Source organism: Erinaceus europaeus, chromosome 3 (assembly GCF_950295315.1).
Source record: "Erinaceus europaeus chromosome 3, mEriEur2.1, whole genome shotgun sequence".
In the NCBI taxonomy this organism is placed as follows: domain Eukaryota; kingdom Metazoa; phylum Chordata; class Mammalia; order Eulipotyphla; family Erinaceidae; genus Erinaceus; species Erinaceus europaeus.
The window spans coordinates 157078370-157091743 of NC_080164.1; the positions used below are offsets into that span (position 1 = coordinate 157078370).

Below are 13374 nucleotides of genomic sequence, written 5' to 3' on the forward strand. Positions count from 1 at the left end.
TAAAGCAATAGTTTTTTATACCCACAACAAAACATGGACCTGCAGAAGTTTTCAAACAATCCTCCAGCAGCTTCATCCGGGTCTTCTGGAGCTCTGGGCTGTCCCATTCATCTTCATCAACTCCCCAATACAGATCTATGACCTGTGCACCAACAGAGGAGGCAGAATTAATTCACCAGGAGACTTGTCACTTAATCACAATGTCAAATTACTGTGACTTGGCTTTTATCTTTAAAAAGCAGCATGCTTTTCTTTAGAGATTTTTAAGATCCATCTAAAGGTATTTATTTATCCCATAGTAGGATGGGGAATGAACATTATAATTTCTTTTTTTCACTAATGATACTGTTGACATGAGCCCAGAGAAAATGAAATATGCAGAACACTACAGGCTTGGCAGTGCTGGCTGCCATTGTTACTAGGATGGTAATGAATTTCAAACATGTCTGAATGCAGGTGGAGTACAGTTTCATTATTTGAGATAAATAACAATCTGTAATATTACTATATATGATGGAGAAACCACAATGCTTATTGACAGACTGACCTGAAGTTAGACATCTACATTTCTTTTTTTTTTTTTTAAAACAACCAACAAAAAATTTTGCATTTGTTGTTTTCATAAACACTTGGGCTTTCATCACCATATGTATGAAAACATGTCTTGGGAAACAATGAAAGGTGTGAGAAGAGAAGATAATAGGCTCCTGTCCTCCCACTTCAAAGACTATACTGCCAGGAAAGATTCTGAAAGCTTGTGAAAACTTTTATGTGTATCCTCTTTGAAAGTTTGTTGTAGGGATTTCATTCCCTATACTCAGTTTCTGTCTGCATAAGGTAAATGCTGCCAATTATAGCTTTGAAGACTACCTTTCCTTGCTTCCCACAGGCAGAACAAAAGGCCTACTATTCCTCGCCAGTTGCTCACACAGGTGTGTTTGTATCACTGCTTTGTCAAGTTTCATTTTTTTAAAAAAACACTTTTTTAAAAATTAAATTAAATTTATTTATCCCCTTTTGTTGCTCTTGTTGTTTTATTGTTGTAATTATTCTTGTCATCATTGTTGGATAGGACAGAGAGAAATGGAGAGAGGAGGGGAAGACAGAGGGGGAGAGAAAGGTAGACACCTGCAGACCTGCTTCACTGCTTGTGAAGCGACTCCCCTGTATGTGGGGCTGGAACGGGGATCCTTACACCGGTCCTTGTGCTTTGTGCCACATGTGCTTAACCCACTGTGCTACCGCCCAACTCCCCAAGTTTCATTAAAAAATTTTTTTTTTATTTATTTATTTTACCAGAGCACTGCTCAGCTCTGGCTTATAGTGGTGCAGGGGATTGAACCTGGGACTTTGGAGCCTCAGGCATAAGAATTTCTTTGTATAACCATTATGCTATCTACTCCTGCCTGTCAAGTTTCATTTAAGAGGGTTGACATATAGCTAATAATTTCTTCTAGAAATATCCCAAATGACATAGCTCATTATAATATCAAAAGCTATTAATACCAACTTGAGGATTTTCTCTTTAATCTATGAGGTCTAACAACATTATATTAAAATGAGCACATCTGAGACCTAACTTTACTGTCCAATATGAGGGATGTTAACTATTTTAAAATTAAACAAATTAAAAAGTCTACTTTAAATACTCAGTGACTACTTATTCAACTTGTTCCCATATGAGAGAATGCAGATGTTGAATATTTCACCATCAGAAAGTTTATCCAGTGTAAAGATATAGCAGGCAAACAACAGCCATAAGGAAACTCATGTGGCTATCAGAGTAGAGATTTTAAAACATAAAGCTAACTAGAAATGGAGATATTTTTTAAATGATAAAGCCAGAAATCCACCATAAAAATATAACTACATATGCAATGAACAAGAGAACCTTAAAATACACAAAACACAAGGGTTAGCTATAGCTCACCCAGTAGGGCATGTCCCATAACATTTCCAGAGCCATGGATGGTGGAGCTGTGCTGTGATGCTTCTCCCTCCCTCTAACAGAAGCAATAAAAGCCCCGGAGTGGTAGAACTGTGCATGTGCAAAACCCTATAGCCACACTCACAAAAGAAATGAGATAAAAAGGGAGGGGATGGGATAAGGAGTTCTGGTGGTGGGAATTGTGTGGAGTTGTACCCCTCTTATCCTGTGGTTTTGACAGTGTTTCCTTTTTATAAAAAAAAAAAAATAAATAGTTCAACTATAAATGTCATAAGTGTTTGATACTGCAATCTCACAGAATAATCTGAAGAACACAGAAGATGAACAATAAAGTACAAGACCAGTATAATACTACAAACCAACTATGAAAGATCTAACACCCATTGCTATAGGTATACATATGTATATATTCAACAGAATATAATTTCTTTTTTTTTTTAATTTTTTTTAATATTTATTTTTTTATTCCCTTTTGTTGCCCTTGTTGTTTTATTGTTGTAGTTATTATTGTTGTTGTCATTGTTGGATAGGACAGAGAGAAATGGAGAGAGGAGGGGAAGACAGAGAGGAGAAGAGAAAGATAGACACCTGCAGACCTGCTTCACCGCCTGTGAAGCGACTCCCCTGCAGGTGGGGAGCCGGGGTTTGAACCGGGATCCTTATGCCGGTCCTTGTGCTTTGCGCCACCTGCGCTTAACCCACTGCACTACAGCCCGACTCCCAGAATATAATTTCTTTTTAAGTGCTTGTAGACTGTTCTCCAGGATAAGATATTGAGACCTGTAGCATAATTTGATATAAACTTAAAAAGGATTAAATAATGTCTATTCTTGTTGTCTGGGAGGTAATGGAGTGGATAAAGTATTGGATTCTCAAGCATGAGGCCCTGAGTTTAATCCCTGGCAGCACACGTGCCAGAGGAATGTCTAGTTCATTCTCTCTTCCTCCTACCTTTAATAAATAAAAATCTTTTACAAAATGCATATTCACAGGCCAGAGAGAGACAGCATAATTGTTATGCAAGAGACTCTCATCCCTGAGGCTCCTAAATCTCAAATTCAATTCCCTTCATCACCATAAGCCAAAGTATATTCTCTGAACTCAATACACATTATTATTATTATTATTAATTATTTAGGAAGCTCACAAATATAGAAATTAACATACTTTATAGCCAGAAATTATATTAAAGAAATTATATGAGAAAAAGCAGATTCAAAACTGAAGTAATACAGTTACAGTAGTATTTAGAAGGAAGCTTTTTTTTTTCCAATATTATCTTTTAAATATTTATTTTATTTGATGAGGGGGAGAGACATTTGAAGTACTATTTTGGGGATTTGTCTTTGCTTTACCAGAGCACTGCTCAGCTCTGATGGTGGTGCTGGAGACTGAATCTGGGACCTCAAAGCCTCAGGCATGGAAGGCTCTTTGCAAAAAATATTTTGGGGATTTGAATCCTGTTCCTTAAGCATGGTAATGTGAGTGCCATCACAGGTCCCCTAGAAAGAACTTTATGGCTATAGAAACCTGTATTATAAAATAGCAGTACCTGGACTGAGAGGTGGCACACCTGGTTGTATACTCAGGTTGTAGTATAATGTGCAAGGATCCTGGTTCATGCCCCTGGTCCCCACCTGCAGGGGGGAAGCTTTGCAAGCTGTGAATCAGTGCTGCAGGTTGTCTCTCTCTATTCAATAACTAAAGTTTAAAAGACAATGTCAGTACCTAGATTTTTACCTTCAGATGATAGAGTTTAAGGAAAACATAATAAAAAATACAGTGGAAATTAATGAAACAGTAAAAAAAAAGTTGGTTCTTTGAAGAAGGATTAAAGACAGAATTGAAAGCCATTTCTACTGAATTTAACTGTATACTAATAAATTAGATGAAATAAAACGGACAAATTCCCAATGAGACAAAATTGTCAAAATTGACACAAAGATGTCCTCATACTTTCTATCCTACTATTTGGGGGGGGGGGGAATAGAGGCCAGAGAGAGTTAAAGAGACCATAACATCAGAACTTCTTCCTTCAGTGTGGTGGGGTCGGTTTCTAGTTCATCTTAACTAGATAAATAATAATATAAACTATATAACAGCATGTTATATATAAAAAAAAGCATGTCTAAATCACTGCTCTGGTGAATTTTACTCAGCTCCTAAACAATAAATGCCAGCTCTTCAAAAAACGAAAAGAGGAGAGAATGTTTCCTTCTTCATGGAAGTTGTACTATGAGACCAATATCATGGTGGTATCAAAACTAGTCAAAATTATTCAATATCTCAATATAGATCATGACTATAAAACAAAGTTTTCATCAAAATATAAAGCCTGGTGTAGTAGCATATAAAATGGATTTATATAACCAGGTGAGACGTATTCCAGGAATACAAAGTGATTTAGCAGCAGAAAAATCTATTAACATACTGTACCAGTACATTAAAGGATTAATACTGTATTATCTTAATTCATCACTTGACAAAATATAAAGTTCCTTTCTGAATTTAAAAAAAAAAACTAACTTGGAATAGAAATTAACTTTCTCAGTTTGAAAAAGTTATGCATAAAAATCTCACATCTAATATACACTTAATGTAGGAAAAAAACCAAAGTTTTCACTAAGATTAAGAACAACAGACCCCCTCAGTCTCTTGAAAGTCCCCAAGCTGTAGAAAATTATAAAATTCATCACATGTACCCTCAGACTCGCAAAATAGGATGTGACTGTTTTCTGTTCTACAATTAATAACAGTCTCTGGCTTTTTCATTATGGTGTTTGCTTGCTCCCTATTCCTGTATCCTGTTTTTTACAAACAAGGATGTGGTTTTTACCTATAAAACTTTGTGCTACAATGAAGTCAAAAGCTTGTGCTACAATGAAGTGTGTGTGTGGGGGGGTGCACTCTGAACAGCGGTTTTGCTGTGGGTGCATTGATGGCTGGCTAATAAAGACTCTCAAATTTGGCTCAACTGGTCTTGAGTAGTCTCTGACACGTTCCTTACAACACAAGGAAGGATAACTATTTTCACCACTTCTATTTAATTTGGACTAGAGCTTCTAATCAGGTCAGTGAGCCAACAAATAAAATACATTCTGGGAAGGCAGTGATATGTATTAAACATATTAAGGAATCCATTAAAAACTGCTGAAAGTAACGAACTGAACAAGGCTGTAAATACAAGGCAATCACACAGAAACAAATTGTGCACCAGAAATGAACAGTATAAGATGAAAATTAACAATTCCAGCAGCTCAGGTGATTCAGCAGTAGAATACAGGATCTACAAGCATGGAATCCTGAGTCTTATCTCTGATGCTCTGGTTTTCATTAATAATTGTATCTTGTTAAAAAGTTAAAAATAGTCAACCCCATCTTAACACAAAATGAGTGGAAAAAAACCCTCAGGAACAAATTTACAGAAATGCAAAACTTATACTCTTTGAAGGTACAAAATATGGTTGAAAGAAATTAGAGAAGATCTGAGTATATACTTAAAGACATTACTCATTCATGGGCTGAGAAAATTAATTTTAATATGGAAATACACTGTACATGAGTCTATAGACTAAATGCTTTCACAGTAAAGATTCCAGTACTGTCATTGTGTAAATATTGGCCAAATTGCACAGGCTGAACCCAAATTTTACATGAAAACTCAAGAGACCCAGAATAGGCAAAACACTACAAAAGAACACGAAGATTTTTGTTACAATATTCATATTTAATACTAAGCTATAATTATTAAGGCAGTATCATTTTGACATAGAATAGTCAATGAAATAAAATGCAAATAATCCTTTAAGTAAATGATATTGGGGCACTTGGATTTTTGTGTACAGACGAGTTAAGTTTGACCTTGGGATTTACAAAAAAATCAATTAAGCAGATCAGACATATATATATATATATATATATTTTTTTTTTTTTTTTGCTTCCAGGAATATTGTTGGTCTCCATACTATAAATCCACTGCTCCTGGAGGTCAACTATTTTTCATTGTTGTTGCTGCTGTTATTATTGTTGTTGCTGCTGTTGTTGTTATTGGATAGAACAGAGAGAAAGAAATTGAGAGAAATTGAGAGAGGAGAGAAAGAAATTGAGAAATTGACAAAGAGGAAGAGAAAGATAGAAACCTGCAGACCTACTTCATCATGTGTGAAGCAACCCCCATGCAGGTGGGAAGACGGCAGCTCAAACTGGGATCCTTGCGCCGGTCCTTGCACTTGGCACAGTGGACTTTACCTAGTGCTCTACCATTGGGCCCCCTAAATTTAAGAGTTAAAACTATAAAACTCTTTAAAAAATACACCTCAATAAAAAAAACTGAACTTTCCCAAAATAAATAAAAAATTGAGTGAAAAATACCCTCAAAATAGAAAATACTTTCACATCATATTTGATAATGGATTTGCCTCTAGAATACATAAAGAACTAATACATCTTAGTAACAGACAATCCAATTAAAATGGGCAGATACGCCTAGATAATTTTTGAAAGTATATGTACAAATTAACCACATACACTGATGAAAAGATGCGAGATGTCATTAGCCACCTGGGAAAGGAAAATCAGAGCTATGATGTAACACTTCACACACTGATGGTTACATGGCAAGCACTGATGAAGATCTAGAGCAACCAGAAATGTTCATACATTGCTGATGAGAATATAAAATGGGGCAACTACTTTGGAAACAATCTTGTAATTTCTCAGTTTAAAGAGATACCACACGACCCTGCTATTTCACTTTTAGGTATACCCCTGGGAAAAAATAACAACATGAGTCCACACAAATACTTGTATATGAATATTCACAGTAGCATTATTCAGAATAGCTCAAGTGTTCATCAAGTCATTAATGGAATATTTGACGCTAAAAAAAATTGAAACATTCAAACAAGCTACAATTGAAACTTGAAAACTATCCTATGAGAAAGAAGTCCATTAACAAAAGACCACCTGCCACATGATTCCATGGATATGAAATGCCTAGGACAGAGTGTAGGGAGCAACAAGGCAACTAGGAATGAGAGTAAGGGAACAGGATTTCTATCTAGGGATGACAAAAAAATGTTCTAAAACTTACTTTGGTATGACTACACAACAGTGAACATATGGAACACCCCCCATGGAATCACCTATTTTAATGGATGAATTTCACTGTATGTGAGAGAAAGACAGAGAGAGAGAGAGAGAGAGAGAGAGATGGAGAGATGGAGAGAGAGAGGGAGAGAAAGAAAATTTCCCCCCAGAATACTGCTCAGCTCTGGTTCTGGTTCATGATAATGTGGGGAATTGAACCTGGCTGGGACTTTGGAGCCTCAGGCATGAGTGTCTGTTTGCATAACCATTATATTATCTACCCCACCCTTGTGGATAATTTTTTAATGATACTTTGCATGTCTGGTTTGTTAAGTTATGATTTACTACAGATATTGTATCCCCAATTGATAGGACTGAATACTTATATGTTTAAGTCAAATACTCTATATTTTAAGAGCTAAATTGTAAAAATCTCAAGATATAGAGACAGAATTACTAGTGTAAAAGGCAAAACAAACTATTTAAACTATAGGGAAAATCTGTAAGTGTTATCTGATTAGAGACGGATGGCAATCTTTTCTAATAGGGTTTGCTACTGTTGTATCTGTACATCTAGCCACCACTGCCCCTTCCCATATCTTTGTACCCTTCTCCTACTAGGTATTTTGTATTTGTAGGTCAGTAGCTTTGAGTAAATGTCCGTCACCAGCTTCTCCCCATCCCCTTAGATTGTTCTCAAATGCTTTTTATGGGCAGAAAATGATGGAAAAGAAACATAAAATAAAGCAAGCATGAAGACAGGGAGGAAATAAATAGATGAAATAACTTAAGCAACACAAAGTAACACTCTGGCAAACAGATATGCCATATATCTGCATGATCAGTTAAGTGGCAAAAAGCTGTTGGAAGCCAAAGTGTTCAACAGGACATAATGTATTACACACTTAAAAAAATTAGGTTTAGCTTTTAACCTAATGTCCAGGCACTGCAGATGCTGGAATCTAATTTACTAGTTACTGGAATCCTGACTTGTTGACAGCACATTTTATGTGCCTCTACTTATTTCATCATTAAATATAAAAGCTCAGGAAAGTAATTTGATTTTATCTCTTTTTACTTAAAACCATCTAACTTATATTAAAATAATTCTCAGGGAAGCCAGTTTACCACGCTTATTATAATGTACTGAATTAGTCTGAAAACAAAACAAAAAAGCCAGCAAATTTTGCCACTTGAAGCCAGTTATTTAAATACCAAAATAAGGAGATCTGTTAAGAAGTAACTTCATGTATTACCAAAAAAAACAAAGGTCAAATTTGAATTCATAATGCTTTGCATATCACTTCCTCATAAGGCTATTTGAATTTTTTTTTCAGAATATTATCCTTCTTAATTTTTCTCTGCTATATGACATTATCTAAATGTGAAACAACAATGTAACTGATTTTGTTTTGAACAAATAATACTGAAATAAAGGCTGTTCTTCCATGTTATTGCAATGCTAGGCTGCACATCCAGCCCAGTGATTCTGCCAGTGCTCCGGGCATTTTCTTCTGTAGGAACTATCTCATTTCATTTTGAAAAAATTCTCTTGTCACTTTAAAGCCAGAGTCCATATTTATTAAAATGGTACTTCTCCAGCCTTACTGGCCTTTATATTTATAAAACATGGTTTTGAAAAGACCTTTTCAAAGCCTTTTCAAGAAATCAAATTTATTCTCTGACATCACCAAGCATATTCAGAACACAGACTGGGCTGAAAAAGTTTTGAACAGGGACAACATTATGGTGTTATAAACCTAAATCTCCAAGGTCATAACCTTCTAAGCTGAAGACAGGACTCATTTGAATTTACTTTAGTATTTATATCCCCTTACTATTGCACTCATCTCACAGGAGAAAGGAAGCAAAGACATAAATACTTCAATGAGGTTTGTCAGATACAGTTTACTGGTGGAGAGTTGTGGCTTACTGCTCTAAAATCCTTGCACTGGTTAGAGTGACTTTCCAGAGACATGAAATATAAGAGGGAAAATCCCCTACAGCTCTGACACCATCCATGCCCACAATTTTCCTAAAACTACTGCAGATTATAATATTATGTCACTTGCAGTTATGGCTTGGTCATGACTAAGATAAATGGGGTCATCTTTCTGAGAAAGTCAGGTCCTGTACTGAGCTCAGATGGTCACCATAAAGGAGGGCTTAGAAGTCAGACGATGCTTCATCCAAAAACTCAATGACGGGGGTCGAGCGGTAGTGCAGCTGGTTAAGCGCACATGGTGAAGTGCAAGGACTGGCCTAAGGGTCCTGGTTTGAGCCCCCAGCTCCCCACCTGCAGGGAGGTCGCTTCACAGGTGGTGAAGCAGGTCTGCAGGTGTCTGTCTTTCTCTCCTCCTGTCTTCCCCTCCTCTCAATTTCTCTCTGTCCTATCCAACAACAACAACAATAACCACAACAACGATACAACAACAAGGGCAACAAAAGGGAAACAAATGGCCTCCAGGAGCAGTGGTTTGTGGTGCAGGCACCAAGCCCCTGCATAACCTCGGAGGCAAAAAAACCCACACAAACAAAAAAAGAACTCAAAGACAACTAACTGTGTAGACTTCATGCTCCTATGGCTTGGGAGATTTAGCCTCTGCACAGCTCTGACCATGGAAATGTGATAATAAGCAAGTCTAGATCACGGACTAAGCAGAACCTCTGAATGTGAAGGCTGGAGACAGAAAAAGGTCGCAGGAGTTGTCAGAAACAGAGCAGGCACTGCAAGAGAAGCCACTGCTCCTGGGCTGAGTAGATGCTGGAGTGGCTCCCGGCATAAAGAAACCACAGTCAGGTTGCAATGAGGTACCGCCTCGTATGGTGGGCACTTGCATGAGTAACCCAACGGTGGCTCTGCTCCTGCCCCTGGGATGTTGGTGACCACTGTACTTGTATGACTGTGTGAGTGCACCTGTGCTTATATTAGCATGGTGGCACCCCCAAATTGTCTCCTTGCTCCCACTGTTTCTTCTCATCCATTCACTAGGTGGTATGCAGAGGGATCTTGCTAAACTACCCATCTGACTATGATGAGCATAGCTAAGGTTTCCTTTTGCTCTGCCATATTTGTCACAGAATGACCACTCCTTTAAACTTCGTGAAGCAGACAAAAATACTACCCTCACTTTATAGATGAAAAGCAGAGACATAGAGAAGTGAAGCAACCTATCAAAAGGCATACCCGTAGTGAGGCTAGAGGTGTGATTTGAATCTGGCGTCTTAACATTATTCTATAGAGCCCTTCATGCTTATACAGCCATCACCCTCAAGATTGAATCTGTCACTTGATTTGCTTACGTTTTTCTGTATTTGATAGGACAGAGAGACTGAGACACTTTCTTCAACGAAAGCACTGTTTAGCTCTAGTTTAAGGTAATGGAGGAAGGGGACTGAACCTGGGACTCTGGAACCCCAACCATGAGAGTCTCTTTGCATAACCATTATCCTATCTACTCTGTATCCTGGATTGAGTCTTTAGCACCAGATGAGGTCCTCTCTGGATGGTGGAATGAGACGCTTAGGTGTTTCAAAATAGAGTAAGAGTTGGGCTGGGGAGGAGGCTCAGTAGTATAGTGAGTGGCATCTAAAAAAAAAACACAACAGTGGGGTCAAACTGCCTGGTTTCAAATGATTCTGGAAGGTCCTGGCTGTGTATCTTTAGCATTGATTCACTACACATTTTTAAGTGTTATCATGGGGAAAAGTCAGATCTACCTCCTAGTTGTGCAAAATGATGGCAGGCAGAGTGCGTATATTACCATAAGCAAAGACCCATATTCAAGCCCTTCATTTCCACCTGCCAGTAGGAGAGGGAATATGATGTAGCAGGTATATCTATCTCTCACTTTCTCATATCCTCTATCAAAAAGAAAGAAAATGGGGAAAAATGGCCACAGAAATCATACAGGCAGTAAGCCCTAGTGATAAATGCTGGTGGCATAATAAAATTTACCTCCTAGGCTCTTAACAAGAATGAAACAAGTTAATATGTTTACATATTAAAACACATATACACCACATTTAGAATAAGTGCCCGGCAAGCAGTGAGCACTACGTAAAGCTTAAGTTCTTCAGATCTGACCACGAAGACATGGTGTGCATTTTTCACCTGGCCATCACCACCAACCTATCCTTAGATTTGAGCTTAGACTTCAGTTCCTCAACATGTGTCCTGGTTGCCTCAAGCTTCCACAAGCCCTTCCCCATCTCTTTCTTCAGGCCAGAATAGCCTGTATTTCTTTCACAGCAAGCATTCTGCTAGTCACTATTATTTATAACTTTATTCTCTGAGACTGTAAACTCTATGAGGGCAGGGATTATGTTTTTAACACTATGGTATCAACTGCACCCAAAACAATGCCTAAAACAGACCAAAGACTCAATAAATATCTGTGAAAAAAATGAACAAAGACCATGCAAGGTCCCAAAAGCCTTCAGTCGCCCCTAGGAGCTTGGAGTAGATATCAGAGAAGGAAGTAAGAAAGGACTTAGAACTGGAAAGTTACAAGGTTGTTCTTCAGAGAGGTGCACAACAAAGACAGAAATACGACATGGCCTGGCCACATCAAGGTAAGATTAAAATATCACATTTTGGGGGATCGGGCAGTAGCACAGTGTGTTAAGCTCAGGTGGCGAAAAGCGCAAGGACCAGCGTAAGGATCCCAGTTTGAGCCCCCGGCTCCCCAGTGCAGGGGAGTCGCTTCACGGGCGGTGAAGCAGGTCTGCAGGTGTCTCTCTTTCTTTCCCCCTCTGTCTTCCCCATCTCTCTTGTTTCCTCTCTGTCCTATCCACCAACAATGACATCAACAACAACAATAATAACCACAACAAGGCTACAATAACAAAGGCAACAAAGGGGGAAAAATGGCCTCCGGGAGCAGTGGATTCATGGTGCAGGCACTGAGCTCCAGCAATAACCCTGGAGGCAAAAAAAAAAAGAACACATTTTGGGAGCTGAAAGGAAACAAAGGCAGAATAAACTTAGCTTTCTAGATAAGAAAATTAAATTTAAGTTACTTTTTTCAATAGTTCATAACTAATTGTTGACAAACTAGACTTTCATTGAGATAATGTTGATATATACCACTGTCTGCTTCAAGAGTACTTTTTCACACTTTGTCAGAAGGAGGCTGTCAAATGTTTGAGTCTGTGGAGAGAAGGGAATGTAAACAGGTACAGCCCATTAGGGAAAATGCCATGAAGGGGCCGGGCTGTGGTGCACACCACAGTGCACAAGGATGCAGGTTCAAGCTCTGCATCCCCACCTATGGGGGCAAAGCTTCAGGAGTGATAAAGCAGTGCAGCAGGTGTCTCTCTCCCTCTCTTCTCAATTTCTTCCTGTCTTTATCCAATAGTAAAAAAATACAATATTAAAAAAAGATTAATTTTTTTAAAGTTCCATGAAAGCTTCACACAAGTCGTTTAAAAATACTCTGTGTTTCAGTTATTCCATTTCTGGGTACTTAGCTGAAAAAAATACAAAACACTAACTTAAAAAAAACATGCATATTCCATATATAAAGCAGTTTTTAGGAAATGAAAACAATCAAATTCTCATCAACTGATGGATGGATAAAAATGACCTGGCACCCATAATCAGCTCTAAAAACAAAATTGTGTTATTTGCAGCAACATGGATGGACCTAGATGGTATTATGTGAATTGAAATAAGCCAAATGGAAAAACAGAGCCCCATATTATTGGAGAATGGGGCTCACTGTCCCAGGAAGTCCAGGCATTGGTTTCCATGAGGTTCAAGTGGGTTGACCTCAAACTCTCCCTTTAGGTTGAGACAAGGGCGGGCCCCCTGACCTCTAGAACTAGTGATGGATGGCTTCTCTGGAAAAGGGAGCTACCTTTTTGCACATGCCTCTACATTGCATTCGGTCTAACTTGAAAGCCACCACATACATTCTTGCTCAACTGCCCCCTCCTCCTCCCCCTTCTTCTGAAGTGCCTGTAATTTACCCCCAAGGAAATATGCATTGTGAATCTTGTGATCAAACCTTGTATTGTAATTCTTGATTTGTGATCAAATAGTTTAAAGGTCAATGTGTAGCTATGCATTGTGTTGCTCTGTGCTTGGATTAATGATTACCTTGACTTTTCTACCACTAGGGAAAGAGAAAGACAGGCTGGGAGTATGGACGACCTATCAACACCCTTGTTCAGCAGGCAATGGGTATATGAACTTGCTTTCTCTCTCGAATAAAGGAATTGCCTTCCGAGGCTTTTTCCAGGGCTAACTGAGTGTTTGTCTCCCTGCACACGTCGTCCTCGACATGCTGAGCTGCTCCAGGACCTGCAGGGGCCACTCTTGACCTCCGTATCCC

General features: G+C 38.3%; 1 protein-coding gene across 1 annotated transcript in view; it reads right to left on the minus strand.

Moving 5' to 3' along the window:
* The window catches only part of NWD2 (NACHT and WD repeat domain containing 2), a 203842-nt gene that overhangs the window by 96804 nt on the left and 93664 nt on the right, over positions 1–13374 (minus strand). Inside the window, exon 3 of the mRNA XM_007522796.3 lies at positions 26–142. Coding sequence (XP_007522858.1) covers positions 26–142 — 117 coding nt within the window. The remainder of the gene's footprint in view (positions 1–25; positions 143–13374) is intronic.